Here is a 24,054-nt window from a genome sequence, read left to right as displayed (position 1 = left end):
CCATTTTTGTTTAGTGATCACTGTAATTCTTTTCACTGAAATTTTAACTAATAGGCAATAATGAGACTTATGAGAATCATTTGATGGATCTACTACAGTAGTTTCTAGCTGAATGTTTAATTCAGTCTCTTTTTGGCAGCATTAATAATCCTCATAATAATATTGCAAACATTTATTGTGTATGTACATTTGACGTCACTGAAGTATTTTTTCTGAAATTTTATGAGTAATGTACAAAGAACATTCTTGTTTTCTTCCAAAAAGTGACTTACTGAACAATCATTCACATTTCTACACACACTATATTATCATGAAAATGTACCAAATAATTAGGAATAGCAGAATATACAAAGAGAGTTGGAGAGAAACATTAAAGTCTCAGAGAAACAACCATTTTTAGAACACATGATACTTACGTCAAACCCAGATCACGAAGGTCATCCTCAGTCAGCTGATTGAACTTGTTTACATCAATGTTATGTTCAATAAAAGTTGGAATATACTTGCGGAGACCAAGACCAGCAAGTATGAGGATGACAGTGCGTAGACTTGCATTCTTTAACTTTGATCTGAACTCTAAAATAGAAATAAGCAGCCAGTTTGTTAATATTTTTGTGCACTTATTCTCAGCACAATGTAATGTGTACCCAGCAGTAATATTTTTCACAAAAGTGCAATTAACCTCTATTCTTTCAAGCATGTCATGTCTTTGCAGCGCATCAGAATTAGAATTTTATTGCCTTGTTACATATAAATTTAAATCATTGATACAATGTACAAAAACTCTTCATACAAAATGGCAAATTTCATATTGTATTTATGACATTTTAACACAAGTGATATAACTAAGACATTAACCATAACCTCAAATACCAAAATTAATATTTAATTTAGAACTTCCAGCATAAACTTTAAACATTATTGTACAAAGATAGGGTTAGCATCACTCAAGATAATTTTTAATGTATAATATCATTTCTGCACAATTATAGATGGTAATTTTCTTTTAATCAATACTAAATCCATGCTGTGGTGTCAGCAAGTAGTATCTTCATCAGATAAATAACACTAAATTTCCTCCACATCTTACTGTATTTATATCTGAATAACGTTTCTTACAAATAATACTAGAATATATATAAGATATGTACGTCACAAACACAGAGTGAGAAAATAGTTAAAAACCTTTGGTCTCTAAACCAAAGGAAAGAAGATGAGAGATTTTTGTCCCATTAATGTCAAGATCATTACAGAGGAAAAAAGTACTATCATGTAGGGAAAGGAAACAAGCTGTGCCCTTTCATAGGAATAATCATGTCGTTTGTCTTGAGCGTTTTACAGATCACAGAAAACCAAAGATTTTAACTGCTACTTTCTCAAATACAAACCAGTGAACCATCTTACATCTTACAATCCATATCTTAGACATCTTACACCTACACTCAAACAGTGGCTTGCAAAAATCCATATGTTTTATTTTAAACAGTATTTTACTTTTCTTTAAAAGTTTTATATTCAATTTACAATACTTGTATTCCTTACATCCTCCTGTTTGACCAGAAAGACTGCAGTATTTCAAGCAGAACATAGACAAGAAACCTCTGTATCTATAAAAAGGACTGTTCAAAAAGTATCCGACATTTTTTATGCATTAAATGTATTCCTAGTTACTAATAAGGGCTACCATCAGCTTTAGAATGGAATGAAGACAATGAAAATTCATGCCAGACAGGGACATATGGAAGTTTGGGTCTAGCCACGAGTCATGCAAGGATAGCCAAATGGTAAGGTGACCACTCGCTACAAGCAGGAAATCCGAGTTTGTGTCCTGGTCTGGCACAAATTTTCATTGTTATGCCATTCTACAGCTGATGGTAGTCCTTATTTGATATTGTGAATACAATTAGTGTATTTCATAATGGCTGTAGTCGCCACAGTGCCTGTTCCTTTTGATGTGCTTGCATGTCCAAAGGAACTTTGCATCATAATCAGAACAACACAGACACTGCAATATTGTATTATTTTTTTATTGTTGAAACCAACAATGGCATCAGGTCATGTGTGCTCTCTATGTTTGAAGGCCTATGCAGTAGGCAAGCACAATTCTTTCCATGGTTGCAAAAACAGTCAGTTGCTGGCTACCCATTGACAAGTGAATATGTGTAAGTGGTAATAATCAGATTTTGTGTTGTGGGCAAAATGACAGAAAAAGAGGAAAAATGTTATTGAATCAAGTTTTGTTTTAAGCTTGACAATTCCCAAGCTGAAACACACTGCAAGTTTCGACAAATATTGTAGGGAAAATGAATCAGTACCACATAGATACATAACTGGTAGAACTGCTTCAAAGGTGGCCACTCATCAGAGAAAAGAAAATCACATTCAGATAGATCCTCAACACACAAATGAGGTAGGTCATTGCTGATGACCTAAGGATCCTGGTGATTCAGAATAGTTGAATTATGATCATATAACTTACAGATCAGGTTAAAATTAGTACTGGACCATTCGATCCATTTTAACAGAACACTTGGACCTCTGGAGGATATTAGCAAAATTTGTACCAAAGTTGCTAACAAATCAGCAGAAGGACTTCATTTTGAGATTGCACAAGACATGCTGGATACTGTGAACAGTAATTCCAACTTTCTTAACACAATTATCACTGGTGCTGACTCTGATTTATGGGTATGACCAAGAAACAGTGTTACAGTTGTCACAATGAAGGCATCCACCAACCCCGAGACCCAAAAAAAAGGAAGCAGGTCCGCAGCAATGGGAGTCATGCTGACTGTGTTACTCCAACAGTGTGGCCCATCATAAGTATGGCCCAGAAGGTACTACTGTCATAAGGAGTTCTACCAACAGGTTCTGTGTCACCTTCATAAGCAGTGCACCACAAACAGCTGGACTTGGGGGCAGCAGGCAGTTGGCACCTTCACTGAGAAGGTATCTGCGCATCTTTACCAGAGTTTTTTTGACCAAACAACTCAGCTGTGGTTTGTCAGCCTTCCTATTCCCCTGACCTAGCACTGACTGACTTTTGGATTTTCCCTCAACTGAAAGAGACTCTGAAAGGGACCAGATTTCAGATCTGGGAAGACCTTATGCAGAATTTCATGGAGCAGCTGCACATTGTACCAAAAGAGAATTTCCAGCAATGCCCCCAGCAGTGGCTGCAGCTTTGGGAGAGATGTGTAGAAGTTGAAAGAGACTACTTTGAGGGTGACTAATGTCATACAATTGTGTCTGAATAAAAATTGATTTTATATATAAAAGCTGAATACTTTTTGAGTAGCCCTCAAAAGATCACATGTTAATTTAATGTTACTTGTTTCCTTAATAACACCATTCCAATAGCTGGAAGTGTGCCAATAACTCAGTTATATTGCACAACATAGCCAGTGCCAAGGCAATATTTCACAGCAACTGATTTGCTTGGCTGTTGTAAGCAAGTGTGATAAACTATTCCTCCATGACCCTGCAGCTCTGACCAATGTGTCACATGCCATAACTTCAGAGCATTACATCTGCCTGATGCAAACCAAGAGATGAAGATTGACAACATTCTGAAGAAAAGTATTTTGCCACAAGAGACTATTAAGAGTCTTAAACCTTATTGTGCTTTGTCTCTTCCAGCCCCGCGCCCCTCTTACTTCCCTTCTCAGATTGTATGGCCTTTAAAACACCCACAAGGAAAGGTGTTTCTCACAGGTCTATAGTCAGTAGCATTGGTGCTCCAACGAACAGTTTAGAAGATCCCTTATCTCCAACAAGCAGTAGTTATTCAATGACCAGTTCTATGAAAGCCAGCTAGAACAGTGATGGGGAACCCTTTGCACCTACTGTGATGTATCTTTCCTTTCTAGCAGATGTAGGAGAGAGACATTTAAATTTCAATAAAAATATGCAATGGATGAATAAAGGTTTGCCTTGGGAAAGACACACTACAAATGTGATAGCACAATGTGGTTAGTAAATAGTAATATTACACACATCAAGATACAATCAAACTTTCTACTGTATGGAATTGCCCTCATTTAAGTTTGTATGCCATCGCACATGATCTTTTGAAGTATCCGACCCTGGTGGCTATTCAGCATCATTATTGTTTGGAGGCTCATTGACTTAAAATATTATCCTGACCTCTGTGTAAAACGTGGTAATGAATGCTAATTTAGACATCATAAGATTGATCCACAGGTTCGACCTGTGGAGAACAAAACACTAACATGACGTGATAAACAATTGGTCAGTCTGCCTTCAAACAATGTGACAAAATTCCAGATATATCTGCCTGAAAAATATAAGATCATCAAATAAAATTAATCTCATAGTAGCAATAGGTTTCTGCAATAACTGCAGATACCACTACTCAATATTAAAATTATTAGATACTACACAGAAATGACAACACCTGCCTCTTAATCCATCAAATGACAGAACAAAAGAGAGTAGCCAGAAGAGGAAACCTCAGCTTCTTAATATGTCATTTATTTCTAAGTAAAAAAGATGAATGCAAAGCAGATGTTACTTATTACACGTTATGCATATTGTTTGTGACTTACAATTAACATCCATTCTTCAATCATTGATACTACATATACGTTTTGTGATATAGTTTCTTACAGGTTGATGGTTTCTGTGTCAAAGTAATAAGAAAAAAGCTTTTTATAGGATATGTTTCACTGGCCCCCTGAATTCTGGAAGTTGTGATTTAACAACACTTCACTTCCAGGATTCAGTTGAAATTAACTAAATGGAAATGGGATATGTCCACTTGGCATATTTACACAGTCTTTTGTTCACACATTTTCCCCAATTAACAAAATAGAACTGTCTGTGCAAAAGATCTGAACATTTATTGATTTACTTGGGATGTCTGGAATCATTTTTATGATAGCCTGGGCAGATATTTTGACTTGTTGACCCATCTGGGTGTGGGATTGAGGAAAATTAGACCTTAAAACCCCAATCTGATCCTTCAAACTACTTCCTTATTTTCAATACCTTTTGATTACAATGTTTTCAACAACTAGTACTGCTATAATCCTTTGTGCAACACCTGTATATGGGCCATGGCACCAGGCCATCAGCATGCTATACTTCAAGTAGTCCACCAATGACAGCTGAGTAGACCACCCACCAGAGGCCACCTATGGTGGGTCAAAAGACTAGTTCACACTGCATGACATTTGCTGTGCTGCCTACCAGAGCCCTCCTCTATACAAAGGCTATGCAGCCGGCTCTCCCTCTCAGATTGTGTTGTTCTCCATATTTTACTGTTCCTATGTTTGTAGTTTCCTTGAATGTGGATCAGTAAACAGTTGTCCTGCTTTACAATTATATTGGTGACAGGTGTGGTTTTCACTTCTGTGGGCTCAGTCTAATTGATTGTTCCATCAGTTCTCATGTTCATGGAGGCAGTGCTCAAATCTCTTCTCAAACAGCAGCAGGCTCCTGCAGTTGCTATCACAAACTTTCAGCCACACTAACTTCACTGGCTCCCATGCCGTCAGCATTCCCGTCACCCTTTCCCCTTTACAATCATGGGCCAAAGACTGGGAAGCTTACGAGAAGTGGCTGCACCAACACTTCCTCGCATTTGGTATCACTGATGCAAACATATGTAATGCTTTGCTCCTTTTTTTTGTATTTCTCCTCCAGTTTACCATTTGCACCAAACAGTTCTGCTCCAGGAACATGTTGCTTTCATTCAATGAAATGTGTAGGTTGTTGTCAAATTATAACTACAAATGCATGCATACCATTGCAGTGTGTACAGAGTTATATCATTGTCAAACAGGCCCACCATTTCTATGACTTTGGAGGCTGAACTTCACACTATCAGGCACAAATGTCATTTACCAATGTTGATTATGATTCCTATGCTGATTATATGGTCCATGACAACATCATTCAATTAGCTGCTGACAGAGATGCACCAGCACACACTACAGTGGGAGAAACCATCTTTGGCTGAAGTGTTAAATACTGCTCAGTCTTTCAAGGTACCTTGTGCTGTTGGTAATCAATTGAGGCTTGGTGGAAGATTGCTATAGTGGCTCTTGCTCCTTTATATGAGGCATCAGTCATGGCTCAGAGAGGAAGATGATGTGGCAGCCATACAAACATGGCCGCCACACTGCACTGGACAGTGAGATGACAAAGAACAGCAGCAGCACTTCCATCTTACCCATACTGTTTCATGCAACATGATAGGGCTACATGCTCTATGCACTTGGCGACCTGCAAGAACAGGACTTGCAGCATCTGTGTTAAGTTCCTGGCTCTCTCCAGCAGATATGGAAATGGATGGTAATTTTGTGTCTCCATTACTTATAAATAATGGAAACAGTTTATTGAAGTGCAAGTGATGGGCAAAGGGCTCTGACTACAAGTGGACAGAGGTGCCAAACTTATGTGAAATTGGGATCTCCAGCATTGTCTCCAGTTACTCAACATATGGTGAGTTACAACAGGTAGCACATTTCAATTCTGGGGATATTTACAGCTCCCACTGTGTATAAATCTGCAGTTCATGCCTTGACCTTTCTAGAAGTGAATGATGCTGGCACTGACAATTTGTTCACTCTGGATGCTTTCAGTGCTTTTTGTTTTTCCATTGGGGACTTGATGCACCTAGTTTCTGACTAGATCCCTGGATTCTGTGTGTTCCGAGTTCTTGTTTCTTGTTTCAGATGGGTCAGATTGTGTCATTAACTTTATGGCTGACATTATCCTCAAAGCTAGGGCCTTGCTGCACTATTTCAATGTATGACCTATTCCAGTGGCCTCACGTAATCAGGTGAAATCAGAATTAGACAGGCTGACATCACTGGGGGTCATATGGCTTATTACATCAAGTGAGTGCCCCCCCCCCCCTCCCCCCTCCCATTCATGACTGTCAGAAAACCAAATGGTTGGCTTCACCTTTGTGGTGGCTTTAAAGTTTACATTAATGCTAATTCTATTATTGACACCTAACCTTTGCCCCTTCAGGATGAGTTATCAGCCAAATTCTCTGTGGGCTAGTTTTTCTCTAAAATTGATTAATCTGAACCAATTTACATGATCTCCTTGTGATTAACATGCCCTTTGGGCTGCATCAATATCAGCACCTCTCATTACGTGTTGCTAGCACCGCTGAAATTTTCAACAGTTTTTTTTAAGAACTGACAGTGTCTGTTCTGTGGTACATCAACTATCTCAATGACATCATAATAATTGGTGCATCCATGGAAGAGTGTTTACACAATGTATGCTCCTTGTTCACAGTCTTGTGTACTGTGGGATTAGTGTGCAATTTGGCCACATCACACTTCTTTCAGTGATCCATTGTCTATTAGGGGTTTGAGGTTTATCGGGATGGTGTAAAGCCTTTACATCATCATGTCACCTCTATTACAGCTCTCCCTCACCCTTCCGTCGTCAAAGAACTCCAAGCATTTTTAGGTAAAATTGCATACTATCACAAATTCATTCTGGATACAGTCACATTGGTCCATTCTCTTCATGAATTGCTCCACAAGGATGTTCCTTTTTGGTGAGGCCAGTTTGTGAGCAATTGCTCATGCTTTTGAAATCTAAATTGCATTCTGCTCCTTGATTGTCTACCTTCCAACCTGGTCAGCACCTGGTCTTGGTTTCAGATGCCTCAGTGTGGCTCAGGGCCATTCTTGCACATTGCTATGAGTATGGTTCTGAATGTCTAATAGCTTATGCATCTAAAACGCTTAAAGGATGCACTTGCTATCATCCATGCCCTCAAGAACTTTAATTTATTCTCACATGGGTCTAAATTTCATCTCAATACAGACCAAAAACCCTTGGTTTCATTGTTTAATATTTCTGCTTCATTGCCTGACAAAGCAGCACATTGCATCCTGTGTTGGGCCTTGTTCCTGTCTCAATACAACTATGAAATATATTTTTGGCCTCTGCACAGCATGTCCTGTCCTGGCTTCCAATGGGGCTGGACCCTACTTTTGATCAGGAAGAGCTCTTTTGCTTTCACTTAGATGTTGAGGTGCAATGTACAGTGGAAGGGTTCCCTATTATGGGCTACCAGTTCACAGTTGCTGTTGCCCTTGCCAATTCAGTTTTGTACCAGGTTGTTTGGCATTGTCAGCATGGTCAGCCTCCAGGCAGGGCTTCTGAATCTTTATGAACTATTTCCACCTTGTGGATGTCACCGTCATCTGTTCTCCTCCAGGACCTAGCACTTTAACACATGCTGTTGGCCCTTCCCATGATGCTTTGCTGCCACCTGTGCTTCTGCTGCTGTCTGCGCCAACACCCTCAGGTCCTTCACCAGGGACAACCCCAGCACCCCCATCTGAGCAGCCAGTGCCAGCCCAGATATCAAGATGCTGACAGCATCCTTATCACCAGCTCTTCCTGATGGTATTTCGAAGGGGGCAGTTGCTGCGTGTCTCTGCAGATTTGCCATTTCCGACCATGCTCATCCGTTCTGGTCTGGAAACTCCCTCTGCCATCATCGTCACTATCTGCAGTGCCCACTACAGCACCCACGGATGTATCAGTGTCTTCAGTTGCTCTGATGCCTGCATCAGAGGAGTGCCCTTTCCAGAAGAGGGGAGGGGTGCTATAGCAATGTACACAACACCTGAATACGCATTGTGTCACCAGGCCGATGGCACTCTACACTTCAAATAGTTTGCCAATGGTAGCTGCACAGGCCAGCCATCAGAGGCTGCTTGTGGTGTGTTACAAGGCTACTGTGCACAACTTGACATCTGCCACACAGCCTACCAGAGCTCTCTATATATGAAGGCAGCACAGCTGCACTATCTCAGTTTGTGTTCTACTGCTTATTATACTGTTTCTATGTTTGTGGTTTACTTGAACGTGGATCAATAAATTGTTCTCCTTAGTGGCTGCACTATTGCCCATATCTAGCTTTATGATGAGTGCATTTACATCAAGTGAAGAATAATAATGAATAAGTTCTTGGTTTGCAAAAAGACAAAGAATAATTTTAATTCTCCACTTGCCAGGCAGCAAAAATTTAGCTTTTGCATGGGTTCTCTTGATATTTTGAAATAGTTCATTGGCATTTAATGTTTATTTATAGTGTGGTCATTAAGTTTATTACATTTTGAACCATTTCTTTCTGTTTTCACCTACCAGTGCTATTAAAAGTTAATGTTTCAATTTAAGTGTCTTATACAATTTTGATTTCATTTCATATTTATATGAGTATGGTTTACAGAACAAGATTTTATCATTGTATTTCCATGTTAAAGCTGAAATCATTGTTATACAATGGGTGGCATGCATGCACAGAATGCTGAGATGTCAGCAAGATGGGACAGCTGTCCAGCTGTCTCAGTTGCTAGTACTGCAGAGTCATGGTCTGCTAACATCAGCATGCTTGGTCACTCTTTCCCATTGGGTTAAATAGCCTCTCATCAGGATTGGTCACAAGCAACAGTTGTACAGCAGCACCAGTTTTCTGCAGCATATGATCTGTTTTACCATACACTCAGACTCAATGGTGTTAATACACCAATTCTTTGAATTACAATATGTCACAATTCTTTCTTTTGTGTGTACCTCTCATCAAGTTAATGCTTCTGTTTTTCAGTGAGGAATCTTCTTTAATCTTAAGGCATTTACATTCTACAAGAACTTTCCTGCAACATTTAGAATGGTTGTTTTAGGTATCTGCTGTTTATTTGATCCGTATCTGTTAGCAGGGTTCAGTTCACATCATGAACTTTTAATTATTAGAAGCCAATACTCTTGCATTTTTATTATTACATTGAAGAGTTATTTATTATGGGATGTTGTACCACTTATGTATAGTGTGTGTTAATTTCTAAATCACCAACAAAAGCACTTCAAGTTTCCTCGCATGGTAGGTTTCAGCAATAGTTTTCACTTAGTCCAAAACTGCATTGGTCATGTCCTTATATTTCAGAAGTGACAACTGATTCTCACTGTGGATTACTGAGGGCTGTAGAATCACTCACAGCTGCACTGCATTGCTACTCATGTGCATGGTGTTCACATCTCAAAGTGTTCTTCATTGCCTTCAGGGAAATGCATTACTATATTTGAATAGTCCATCCACTGCATAACCTGCCATTGGATATGCTCTACACTTCACAGTTCGAGATCACAAAAGTAGGTGACCACTTCACAAATTTTTCCATCAGTTCTCTGTACCATTGCACATGCATTAACTTTCAAATGTCACTGACATGAGCCTCCACAATTGACCTATGTGCATTGACACAAATTCCTTCCCCATATTATCACATTCACAACGACTTTTTCCTGCCTCTGTTCTCACCCTGACGTTCTAAACACTTTTTGTGTTGTCAGTCCCTGTTTTTATCCCCGATAAATCAGAATTTTACTTTTATTAACAATAAGTTTGAAGTTTTCTGATATATTTTAATACATAATAATTTTAACATTAATATTTACATGGAAATTTTGGTATCTGAATAGTTATTTCTTTGTCTTTCATATATGACCAAGGACCAGATATACACAGATTGATTTTCATAGTTCCTTTCTTTTACTTTTAACCTCCTTTTAATCGTACACACATCAAAAAAAATTTTGCACCACCCCAGTTCCCAGAGCTCCTGAAGATAGACATTGACTGTGGATATTGTATCACAGACACAGTCCTTTTGACTATTCAGAGACATCACTAAACCTGCCCAAAAAGTAAACAACCATGCACGAGCAGCACCTATTAGACAGAGGGGTCCGACAGCCAATCAGTTCCAGTCATTCTACCAGGCAGGAGGTACACAGTTTGTGTTTTCTGCAGCCAATACCACAGTTCGATCATATTCACATTGTTACTTTGTGCCAGGAAGGGCTCTCAACAAGGGAAGTGTCCAGGCACTTCTGAGTAAACCAAAGCAATGTTGTTCGGACATGGAGGAGATACAGAGAGACAGGAACAGTCGATGACATGCCTCGCTCAGGCCGCCCAAGGGCTACTACTGCAGTGGAAGACCACTACCTACGTATTATGGCTCTGAGGAACCCTGGCAGCAATGCCACCATATTGAATAATGATTTTTGTGCAGCCACAGGACATCATGTTACGACTCAAACTGTGCACAATAGGCTGCATTATGCGCAACTTCACTCCGAACATCCATGGCGAGGTCCATCTTTGCAACCACGATACCATGCAGTGTGGTACAACATGCTGAATGGACCACTCAGGATTGGCATCATGTTCTCTTCAACGATGAGTGTCGCATGTGCCTTCAACCAGAGAATCGTTGGAGACATGTTTGAAGGCAATGCCTTATACACAATGTCCAGTGAGTGCAGCAAGGTGATGGTTCTCTGCTGTTTTGGGGTGGCATTATGTGGGGCCAATATACGCCACTGGTGGTATTTGAAGGCACCGTAACAGCTGTAGGATATGTGAATGCCATCCTCCGACCAACAATGCAACCATATCGGCAGTATATTAGTGAGGCATTTGTCTTCATGGATGACAATTCACACCCCCATCAAGCACATATTGTGAATGACTTCCTTCAGGATAACATCGCTCGGCTAAAGTGGCCAGCATGTTCTCCAGACATGAACCCTATCAAAAATGCCTGGGATAGATTGAAAAGGGCTGTTTATGGATGATGTGACCCACCAACTACTCTGAGGGAGTACGCTGAATCACCATTGAGGAGTGGGACAATCTGGACCTACAGTGCCTTGATGAACTTGTAGATAGTATGCCGTGACAAATACAGGCATGCATCAATGCAAGAGGATGTGCTACTGGGATTAGAGGTACCGGTGTGTACAGCAGTCTGGACCACCACCTCTGAAGGACTCTCTGTATGATGGTACAATATATAATTTGTGGTTTTCATGAGCAATAAAAAGGGTGGAAATGATGTTTATGTTGATCTCTATTCCAGTTTTCTACACAGGTTCTGGAACTCTCGGAACTGAAGTGATGCAAAACTTTTTTTTTATACGTGTATATGTACATAGTTATCCATAGAGTTATATTACAATTCTATTGGAATATCCTTACTTGTTCCCACAGGTAACAAACACTACTTCTGTGGGATTAATGCATGTGATAAATGCAAAACAAACCACACATCGGAAGTTTCTGCAGTAGCACAAAGGTGCTTGCCCTATTTGTAATTTGTCCCTGAATCTTCGAGCCCAGAAGAAGACCATCATAACCCATTTTGTTTGTGGAAATTTTAAATTATACAGACATGAAAATAAACTTAGAAAGTCACTAACTAGTTGTAAAATTTCCTCTCCCTCATTTATTTATGTAGATTATGTACATGTTCATTTATAGTTATCTACATTTGTTTACTACTTTACTGGAATTCTCTCTAGTTATTCCAACCTTGTGATTTTACTCTTTTGAAAGTATTTAAAACGTTAACTTAAGCCCATGTCTTGAGATGCAGTTCATCAATTTCTGCTTTATACTCACAAAGTGACAAGGTCATGTCACATTAGTGACAACTGTATATTACTACATTCACTCAGTTAGAAATCCATTTCTTAAGCATGTAAAATACAAAATTAGTGCAACCAATATTCTTTTTACTTCTGGGTACTGTGCTGTTTGCACTGCGTCTATAATCTTTTCTACACTTACATACTAAGACAAATTCTTACAATAAATTACACAAGAAATGTATCCTTAAATTTCAGAAAGTTCATCTATTCATTAGTCTATTTGCAACATAAATTACTTAATATGGTTTACCTAAACATCATCCTCACATGTCTTAAGTATTTGTACCTAAAATCACAGTGTTCAAGAAAACACACTCATCTATTGTTGCTAACTTATTTACACATTGATGCATCTGTGTTTTGGTTGTCATTGGCATGTGAAATTCTGACATATACACTATAAAGTTTCATCTCCAATCCTTGTAAATATTTACAATTACAAATAAAAAATAAAGAAATTATAAAATTTTGTCAGGGTTGTACATAACTCCTTAGATCTTTATGAGGATATAATCCTTTTATTTTCTCTAAGTTTGGATATGCTATCAGGTAACATCCTCTATGAGAGACTCTTGCCACTCTAAATTGACCATTATACATCAATTGCCATTTATTATCCTCCTCCATCCTTAGTGAAGGTTTTGGAATAGTTCTAAGGAGCATGTTGTCCCATGGGTTAATCTCTCGTGTTTTTTAAACTTTGTATCATAAGAATCTTTTCTTTTCACCCTCCACTGCACATCTTACTATGCTATTTCTTTAAATCTTGGCACTTCATCCACAGCGTACGGTAAGTAGATAAACAGATTTCATTGGACGCTACCTCCACGTTATAATGTTAACTATCAATGATCCCAGATTTGTCATAAAAGACATTAATGTCTGTCATTTGCAGATCAGCCAATTTGGCCACTTGTATAGCATTGAGGGATCATGATTGTGCACAATGGTCTGAATGTGGTCCAGTTAGATTCCACAATGATGTTTTAAGCCTATGATTTTGATTTGCCAAAACAGTGTGACTGCATGTCACTTATTTACTGTAGTTCCTTCTGTACAATCTTTATCCTGTTTCCTTGGCTGTATTTGTTGTGCTGTGCTTTAATTTCTAACAGATCTACAATGATTTCCTCTCCATCAACTGTCAAAATACATTTACCATGTGAGAGACCAATGGTACAGTTCCTCTCACAAATTCAAACCCAATTATGCGGCTCACAATTAAGCCTTTGATGAGGAATGTGCATTTCTTCGCTCCATTACCTGTATTCAGTTTACCTGAACCTGCCATTTCACATTTGGCAATTTTGTGCCAATACCTCCCAAAATCACGCAGTCCTGCAACATCAAGGTGGATATCAAGTGAGTCTCAGTGATTTTATTGAAAAAATTGTTACCATAACATCTACCATAACTCCTGTGTCTATCACAATAACAGTGGAAACCTCCTTCATGATCACACTAACAGCTGCCTGGAACAAATCCCTTGTCTACTCTCTGCAGGCACAATGTCATTGCATACCTATGCTGCAATTACATCTGCTGCCTTCACTCCACCTCGTGACATATACCAGAGAGCCAAGTACAGTCACATTTTGTTTGTCAAACCACTCGAGCTGAGTGGAGTGTAACCTTTTGACACCTCCACTATTCTAACTGATTGGTTTTGTGGTGATGACCTGTTTTGATTGTCTGGTTATGACCATTTTGGTTTACCACCCGGATTAGGCATCTGTCTATCCCCTATGTTTGTGTTGCGAGGTGATCCAGTGTTATGTATCCTGTGATACCCCCACATATTACCACATGTTTTCTGACAGTTCTGACTAACATTACCAAGTGGATTATTTGCATATCCCTGGTTAAACTGGTGATCATTCCTACTTTTTGTTGAAATATAGAGTACTATTTTGATGCCACTGATCCATTTGCATTTACAGAACTGCTGTAGGTTGGCACACTATTGCTGCACCACTCAGCATCTCTACCATGATTGTTGTGACTGCTGTCTGCTGACCAACATCATTGCCAGAGCTGCACTTTGATTCATCATGCACTAAATCCAGCAAATCAAGAACAGACCAACTGCTCTAGATTCACCTCCTGTGCATGGATTAATTTTTCCTTTATACGGGCTAGTGCTTTGACTTTAAAAGTTTAATAACATCTCTGTGACACATGACCATCTCAGTATTCATTTTTTTTAATATCACTAAATACTTTGTTAAACACCGCTGTTTCATGTTATAGGACCCAGAATTTGGCAACTCCTTCCAAAGTCACTCCAGCGTGGATGCAGACTATTATTTGTTTAAGAAAGCTCTTTAAAATCCTTCACAACTGACACCTTTCAGCTGTTTCTATAGCCTAAAGGGCAGCATTCCCTTGCATGTAAGCTGTCACAAATTGGATTTTTTGCTGATTGACCCATGTTACGCTAACACACCTCTAAACTCTTATAAATTCAACTGTCTTGATGGTACTATTCTCCAGAAAAAACATCTGAAACTGCCTATGTTTTAAAAGCCTCTCTTCTGCAGAATGGCATCAAATGCCTTCTTAAGTCTACATCTACATATATAGTCCGCTAGCCACCAAGCTGTGTGTGGTGGAGGGCACAATTAACGCCAAAGTCATATTTTCCCCCCTCTGTTCCACTCGCAGATCACGTGAGGGAAAAAAAACAACTGTTTGAACGCCTCAGTACGAGCTCTTATTTCCCATATCTTTGAACGATGATCATTACATGATTTGAAAGTTGGTGGTAATAATATATGCTCTACATCCTCGGCGAAGATTGGATTTCAGAATTTAGTGATCAGACCACCTGTTTAGCGCGTCGTCTATCTGCAAGTGTGTCCCGCTTCAAACTTTCTATGAGATTTGTAACACTCTCGCGATTGCTAAATGTACTTGTCACAAATCTTGCCACTCTTCTTTGGACCTTCTCAATCTCTTTAATCAGACCCAACTGGTAAGGGCCCCATGCAGATGAACAATACCCTAAGACTGGATGAACTAATGTGTTGTCTTTGTTGAAGGACTGCATTGCTTCAGGATTCTACTAATAAACCGTAATCTAGAAACATAGCATCAACCTGTGCGCCTATGTCTACAGTGCTATGGATCTCGTGGAGGAGCAAAGTGAGGTAAGTATCGCAAGATCTCTGTTTGCAGAATCCATGTTGATTTTCATAGACGAGATTTTTGTTCTCTGAAAACATTATAACATATGAGCATAAAAAATGTTCCACACTTCTAGAACATATTAACATTAATCATATGGGCCTATAATCACAGTACATGCATCTGTCTTATGATGCTTCTTGAAAATTGGAACGATCAGCACTTTTTTCCAGTTGCTAGGTACCTTCCATTGCTCCAGTGACGTACTGTAGTGCTTCAAGAATTTCCGCATAAATTTTAGAACCACTCATCCTTGCGAGCGCGCGCGCGCGCAGATCAAGTAAGTCAACCGATGTGAGAGAGGTGTGAATTTTGCTTGCAATCCAATGTCACACCACTCCTTATTGTCACACAGTGTTAGAACGTGTCAACCAGTGAAAAGGACTCTAAAAAATGGGAATTTTGAGAGGAAATCAAAGCAGAAGATATGATGTGTTGCCATTGCAACCAGGTATAACAAGAGAACACTACTGTTTCATGGAATTGGATTTGGCCTAAAAGTTCAAATGATGAAAATCAATAAATGCAATAAAAGAGAAGACATAAGAAAGATATTATGGTAAAAGAAAAGAGAAGATTCCAACATATTAGACTAAGAATATATATGGCGAGAATAATTCATCAAAGAAGATCTGTTGTGGGGAGTAAGTGGCTCTCTCTCATCGCAGGGACACAGACGCGGAAACCAGCCTACATCCAACGATGCCAGCACCAGTCTCCGATCACTGGTGCTGATTCCACGTACGCTCACCAACACTGAAATCAACATTGAACACCACCGGCACCAGTGCTGTTCACTGGTGTTCTATCAAAACACCAATGCTTTCGTTTGGTAAGTTACAGCAGCTTTGTTTTTAGATCTATTTTTCCCACGTGGAGTGTGTCTGTATATATCTGTGTGTGTGTGTGTGTGTGTGTGTGTGTGTGTGTGTGTGTGTGTGTGTGTGTGTGTGTGTGTGTGTGTGTTAGTGTGTGTGTGTGTGTTAGTGTGTGTGTGTGTGTGTTAGTGTGTGTGTGTGTGTGTTAGTGTGTGTATGTGTGTGTTAGTGTGTGTGTGTGTGTGTGTTAGTGTGTGTGTGTGTGTGTTAGTGTGTGTGTGTGTGTGTTAGTGTGTGTGTGTGTGTGTTAGTGTGTGTGTGTGTGTGTTAGTGTGTGTGTGTGTGTGTTAGTGTGTGTGTGTGTGTGTTAGTGTGTGTGTGTGTGTGTTAGTGTGTGTGTGTGTGTGTTAGTGTGTGTGTGTGTGTGTTAGTGTGTGTGTGTGTGTTAGTGTGTGTGTGTGTGTTAGTGTGTGTGTGTTAGTGTGTGTGTGTTAGTGTGTGTGTGTTAGTGTGTGTGTGTTAGTGTGTGTGTGTTAGTGTGTGTGTGTTAGTGTGTCTATCAGAGGGAAACATTCCACATAGGAAAAATATATTTAAAAACAAAGAAGCTGTAACTTACCAAACGAAAGTGTTGGTATGTTGATAGAGACAATATAAACAATAAAAAACACACAAAAACAATTTTCTAGCTTTTGCAACTCACAGCTGCTTCATCAGGAAAGAGGGAAGAAGAGGGAAAGACTAAAGGATGTGGGTTTTAAGGGAGAGGGTAAGGAGTCATTCCAATCCCAGGAGTGAAAAGACTTACCTTAGGGGGAAAAAAGGACAGGTATACACTCGGCGCGCACCCACACACCCATCCGCACATATACACACACAGGCAACATATGTAAATGCAAAGAGGCTGGGCAGAGATGTCAGTCGAGGTGGAAGTACAGAGGCAAAGATGATGATGAATGACAGATGAGGTACGAGTGGCGGCAACTTGAAATTAGCGGAGGTTGAGGCCTGGTGGGTAACAGGAAGAGAGAATATATTGAAGGGCAAGTTCCCATCTCCAGAGTTCTGATAGGTTGGTGTCAGTGGGAAGTATCCAGATAACCCGGATGGTGTAGCACTGTGCCAAGATGTGCTGGCCGTGCACCAAGGCATGTTTAGCCACAGGGTGATCCTCATTACTAACAAACATTGTCTGCACAGAGATAGAGAGAGAGAGAGAGAGAGAGAGAGAGAGAGAGAGAGAGAGAGAGAGAGAGAGAACTATGATGCTTTCATATCACATCTATACATAAGTGTATATAAACTATGGTCATTCTACATCAGGTATACCTCTTCTTCATACTGTCAGTCATATTAATGTGCATTTCTGAACATGTCACCCATGCATGTGCTTATTGGTGGTGGTTCATGTGTGGCACCCTTTATCACTACTCTCTCTTGCTGCAGACTGTTGACATGATCATTTGCTTGTTCATGCCACAATGGTATGTTGAGCTTTAACTCAATTTTCATCTGTATCAATTCAATTTTTACTAAATCATTAGAGGCGCTGTACACTTGCATCACTTATTTACCCACGCTTTGTGCAGCAGCACATAATTCAGTGTTGAGTGATTCATTAATTTGCATCTCTTGTGTCCTTAACCAGGATGAAAAGTCATTTGCAAGTTGCCTGTCAAGACTTATGTTGATCTTACCCTCTGGCTCCACAACTAAATTCTGAAACTGAGTTGAGGGTCATTGTACGGATGTTTCCATTGCAGTTTGCACCATCTTGAGCACACCCATATTGTTCGTTATTTCTTGCATTGTATCTGGTGTACCTTGATGCATATCGTAATGCTGATATTTCAGAAAGTACACTCGCAAAATTCTCATTGATCTGACTATCGATTGTCTTTGACAACTTGATTAAAATTCTCATACACCTGTGCATCTAAACTTTTCACACACAGTCAAAATTATTTTCTAATTGTTTTGATCATCCCTTCACAACCTGTTCAAGTGTTCTGGTATTTTTTTTGGTTATCCCTTCACAATATTGCTTAGTATGGCATTCATTATAGTTTCTAATTTTTTATATAACATCGCAAATGGATTTACAGATGTTTGCTGAACTCTTTCACTTGGAGGAGGTTGTACTAGTACTTCACCTTTGATGGCAGCTTTGTCTGGAATTCCTATCTTTGGCTCTGCCATATTGCCGTTTTTGACATTTTCTTGACTCTGTAATTCTTCTCCAAAATTCATATTTTCTACCTTGCCAATTTTCATCATAACAGTTAATAATTCTGAGAACTAACTTAATCACTTTACTTATGTTTGCATGGATGTAAGTAATGCAGTTAACAAAAAAAATTCTTCAACTTTCAAGAAGATTCACATGACATTACAATGTCATATTGTGCAGATATCTTAACTAGATGGAATGCAATAGTAGTCATCTTAATGTCTTGACAACTGAGAACCAAACAGTTAGTATAATTAAAATTCTTAAAATTGTAAATTCAAAAATTTATCATGGGATTTGATATGTCCACTGGGAAATCTCAGTATTCATCACATATGATAGGAACAGATGTCTTCACCTGATATTTTTGTTATTTTCTCTTATGGCTATATAGTATTTTTAATTTCATATAATTTTATTATTTCCAAATAAATGCAACTGATATTCCTTTCTTAATCCTTTCACTCATTTCTTTGTACACTTCTCCTCCAGTTAGGCATTGGATCAGGCTATTACATTCAACAAGGGAATTATTTGTAGCACCATGTTGAAATATTTCCTTGATCTTTATTTCCCTAATGGAGGTGTTAGGAATAGGCTGTTGAAACAGTCTAGTAGTTGATCTCCAACTTTCGTATCTTGCTTACGTTTCTTGCTTGTGGTCACCATACAATACCAATGCTGCAAGGGTCCTGCTCTTCAGCACCCTTGAACTGTGGCACAGCCTCTTCTCCATGGACTTCAATCCATTGTGCTGAACATGCTGAAAGAGACTTTTCTTGTTCCAGTGGAACAACATACTCAGAAGATAAACTCAGCATATTTCGTATAATATACAACTCTAATGTCTCTTAATGACTCTACTACATGCGCGTAACATTCCATCTACAATTTGTCATGTGTCCATTTTCCACCCAACTCAGAACAGTAGTACAATACATTTGAACCAACGCTGTGATGTTTTCTTTGGCATCATGGAGGTCATGGGTGCTTCATGCCTCACCCTCATGGCCTCATGGAGAAAATGACACCACCTAACAGGTAGAAGTGCCAGCCATGGCCTGCATCGCCAATAGCACAGGATTACTGCAATTATGATCTGTACAAACTGTCTGCTGACCTCCCAAAAGTAGGATGCTTCCTCCTTATTAACTACCTTAACCCACAAACATCTTTCATCATCCAATGAATATCTATGACATGGAACGTCTCATTCTACAAATGGTATGTTGCACCTATATATACATACAATAATTTTAATATTTTCGCAAGAACCATCCTGTTAAGGTTTCCAGTTGTAATATAGCTTTCTATCTTTCCTTTCTGGTAGGTAAAGTTGAAAAATATTTAAATTTTGATAAAAATATGCAATGCTTGGATAAAGGTTTGGCTTGGGGATACACGCCCTGCAAATTCAGTTGCACAGTTTGGTTAGTAATTAGTAATATTACACACATTGAGATACCATCACACTTTTACTTTACTTAATTACCATCATTTAAATTCATAATCCATCATACAAAACCTTTTGATGGATTAGACCCAGGTGGCTATTGAGTATCATTATTGTTTGAAGGCTTGTTGACCATGAAAATACATTACTGACTTCAACTTAAAAGTGGTAATGAATATTAATTTGGATTTCATAAAAACATATCAGCAGGTTTAACACATGGAGGATAAAATACCTAAAACATGCAGTGTGATAAACAGTCATTTTGTCTCCAAACACTGTGTGCACAATTTCCTGATATATCCACCATAAAAATATAAAATCCTCAAATGAAATTAACCAGGTAGCAACAATAGGCTTCTACAATAACTGCAGGCACCACTATTCATTAACAAAATGTTTTTTTATAAAAAAGATATAACAGAGGAATGACAACACTTACATCCCAATCCAACAAGTAATAAAAAAGAAGTGAGTATCCAGAACAGGAAGTTTCAGTTCCTAACACAGTACTTCTTTTTAAAAAACTGATTTATGATCAACATATGTTCTTCAGTCACTGATATTACATATATGTTGTGTGCTATAAGAGTTTGATAGGTTGTTGGTTTCCTTGCTAAAATAATTTACAAGTAAAGTATCTTTTTATATGATACACTTCACTATTATTGCCAGTCTGTTAATGGAAGATTTTTTAGTACATGCCATGGAGTCAGCAATACTGAAATCTGCATGCTTTTTTAGATAATCAGATGATACTTTTATTGTTTGAACTCATGAAAGCTAGAAGTTAAAAAGATTTTTAGAACATCTGAATTCAACCCACATGAATATTCAGTTTACTATGGAGGAGGAAAAAGAGTGGCTACCTTCCCTTCTGGGGCTTACTGATTTGTATCTTCAGGCTGTCAACTGTCACCATCCAGCATAACATTGAAGGATACTTCATAATTTGGTTCATATAGCCCACTTATCTCAGACCCTGAGGGTTTGTAAGCTGAGTTAGCCCAAGCCAGAGTCACCTTTCACCATAACTATTATAGCGGAAGGCAGATCAGACACTTGTTGCACTATCAAACCACCCTGAATTGGTGAATGATGACCAAAGTGGCACCAAAGTCTACACCTTTTTGTCTTATGCAGGTAGCATTTCCAACAGAATTGGTCACATCCTGCAAAAACATGGTGTTAAGTATGGTTTTTAACTATTAACTAAGATAGGGCCTTTTTAATGTTTGTAAAGGATGATCTCTTTTTGCGTAAGCTGGGTTTCTATATTATCTCTTGCAATTGTGGCATGTTATACATTGGCCACACCATCAGGACCGTGGTGGACCATTGTGTTGAGCATAACAGATACAAACACTTACAACAGCCAAGGCAACCTGCTATTGCAGAGCAATGTCTTGGCACCAGTCATATTGTGGAATAACACAGAGATTCTGGTGTGCACTTCCAGCCACTTGTGTAGCCTGAGAAAAAATGTTCTGCATTTAACAAGGCAGGGCACTGTGTCAGCTGAGAAGAGGGGGGTTGATGCTGAACAGTCTCCCTGGAGTCGAGGGACCCAATGGCAAAGCCGTTCTCACGTCTGGCAAGAGTGATGATGAGGAGTGATAGGTAGCGGAGGAGGAAGTGGGGTTGGGGGGGGGGGGGGGGGGGGAGGAGTTCCCCAGAAATTCTCTACAACTACAAACATGTATATATTCACATAATTATAAAATATTTTTTTCTCAAGATTATTAGATGTAGTTCCTGATGTTCAGCAAGGTTGATAATTTCATAATAAAACTCCAAAAATCAAATTCTCAAAGCTGATGCATTGAATCTTCTGACTTACCTGCAGCAGCCTGCACCATATTAACAATGCCAGGATACCCATTATAAACCTCAGCATAATCAACAGCTGTTCGACCTTTCTTTGTTTTTGAAGTTGGATTCGCACCAGAATTCAATAAAGTGAACACCATATCTTCTCGTGAACACTCTATTGCCACTATCAGAGGTGTCTTGCCAGTTATGTCACTGCACAACCAACAAATATTACACAAATGTATTATTTGTAGTATGATAGTATTACAATTACAGTGGAACATCATTTATCTGAAAATCAGCTGACCAAATGATCAGCTAACTGAACTATTAGTCAAGTGTGAATGTTTTCATCCTCCTCTCCCATACCAATTCTGAGTTTCCAATAATAGTAACCATTTGCTGTGTCAGCGTTTTCCTGTGTAAAGTAAACTTGTGGTATAAAATGCCTAAATGTAAATATTTTGTCCTTTCTATGAGAGAGAAATGTGTGATTAATAAAAGGTTGGAAAAGGTGAATCTGCAACCACATTATCTAATGAGTAAAGGTTTGGCAAGTTACATAAGTTGACAGTTATGGATATAAGAAAACAAAAGATGACCATATCTAAGTTTGCTTAAACTGATGAATCGACAAGTCTAAAGTGCTCACCACAAATACACATCCAGATGATGCTGTTTACCAGTGGTTTGTACAAAAAAGATCACAAGCAGAACCAATCTCTGGTCCAATTCAGTTTAAGGAAAATTTTGGAGGCCCATAAATTTTGAAGCAATCATGGGTTCATTAAAATGCTTTAAGTCAAGACACAGCTTTCATGAGTTTCAGATACAAGGAGGAAAAACTGTCTGTCTGGTGATTATTCAGCAGCTGATTCTTTCACAACACACTAAGGGATGTACTGATGGAAGAAGATTGTCCTCTCTAAAATTTTTACCATTCCAATGAAATTGGGCTCAACAGGAAAGCTTTACCAAGAACAATTCTTGTTTCATGTCACAAATAGCAGCAACCAGTTCTAAAATAAGCAAGGACCATATTACTGCTTTAGCTTGTCCTAAGGCTACTGGCAGCCACCAATTGTCTATACTCATCATTTGTAAGAGTAAGAAATCATATTGTTTCAAACACATTAATATATCTGTGATGCCATGAAAGAGTGCCTGGATGGATAGTTCAATATACACACAATAATTTATGGAAGTTTTTGTACCTTCCGTAAAAGTTCATCAGTTAAAGAATGACAAAAGGGAGGAAACATTGTTCCTTGACAATGCACCAACTCACCCATATGTGATAACTTAAATGAAAAAAAATGGTTCAAATGGCTCTGAGCACTATGGGACTCAACTGCTGAGGTCATTAGTCCCCTAGAACTTAGAACTAGTTAAACCTAACTAACCTAAGGACATCACAAACATCCATGCCCGAGGCAGGATTCGAACCTGCGACCGTAGCGGTCTCGCGGCTCCAGACTGCAGCGCCAGAACCGCGCGGCCACTTCGGCCGGCCTAACTTAAATGAAAAGGATGAGCTCATAGTAGCGATGTTTCATCCATACAAAGTAAACTACTCATTCTTGCCCATGGATCAAGGATGAGACTTTAAAGCAGTATTACAGAAAAGATTTGTCACATAACCTGCTATTAGAAAAAAGAAGAGGAAGGAGAGCAATGTCTGTTAAGAAATAATAAAAATATTTATTGTAAGATGCTTTCTACATGATCAGAACAGTATGGGATAGTGTAAAGGAACACAAACTGAAAAAAAGCATCTAATAATACATTGGGTATGGCACACAACTGTTAAAGTCTGACTGAAAACAATTAACAGAGGACATGTCCAACATGCTCAATATGTTAAAAGAACTCAATTGCCATGAATCTGATGAAGACATTCAAAAATGAATAAGCATCATCAATACAGGCCAGGACACCGAATCATCAGGACAGCAAAATTGTAAACCTCATCACTGATAAAGCTGACGTTCATCAACTACTAGTCTGGAAAATGAATATGAAAATCTACTGGCTGCTTCTGAAAATTTACATGTTAA

General features: G+C 38.9%; 1 protein-coding gene across 2 annotated transcripts in view; it reads right to left on the bottom strand.

The window, feature by feature from the left end:
• The window catches only part of LOC126419322 (ankyrin repeat and SAM domain-containing protein 3-like), a 123,016-nt gene that overhangs the window by 16,564 nt on the left and 82,398 nt on the right, over positions 1-24,054 (bottom strand). For both annotated transcript variants that reach the window (XM_050086502.1, XM_050086501.1), the window contains exons 5-6: positions 22,026-22,210; positions 417-576 (exon numbers count right to left, since the gene is read on the bottom strand). In XM_050086502.1, the coding sequence (XP_049942459.1) occupies positions 417-576; positions 22,026-22,210 (345 nt within the window). The remainder of the gene's footprint in view (positions 1-416; positions 577-22,025; positions 22,211-24,054) is intronic.

This window comes from Schistocerca serialis, chromosome 9 (assembly GCF_023864345.2).
Source record: "Schistocerca serialis cubense isolate TAMUIC-IGC-003099 chromosome 9, iqSchSeri2.2, whole genome shotgun sequence".
In the NCBI taxonomy this organism is placed as follows: domain Eukaryota; kingdom Metazoa; phylum Arthropoda; class Insecta; order Orthoptera; family Acrididae; genus Schistocerca; species Schistocerca serialis.
The sequence above is the reverse complement of the archived record's forward strand: the minus strand, read 5'-3'. Positions and strand labels throughout refer to the sequence as shown.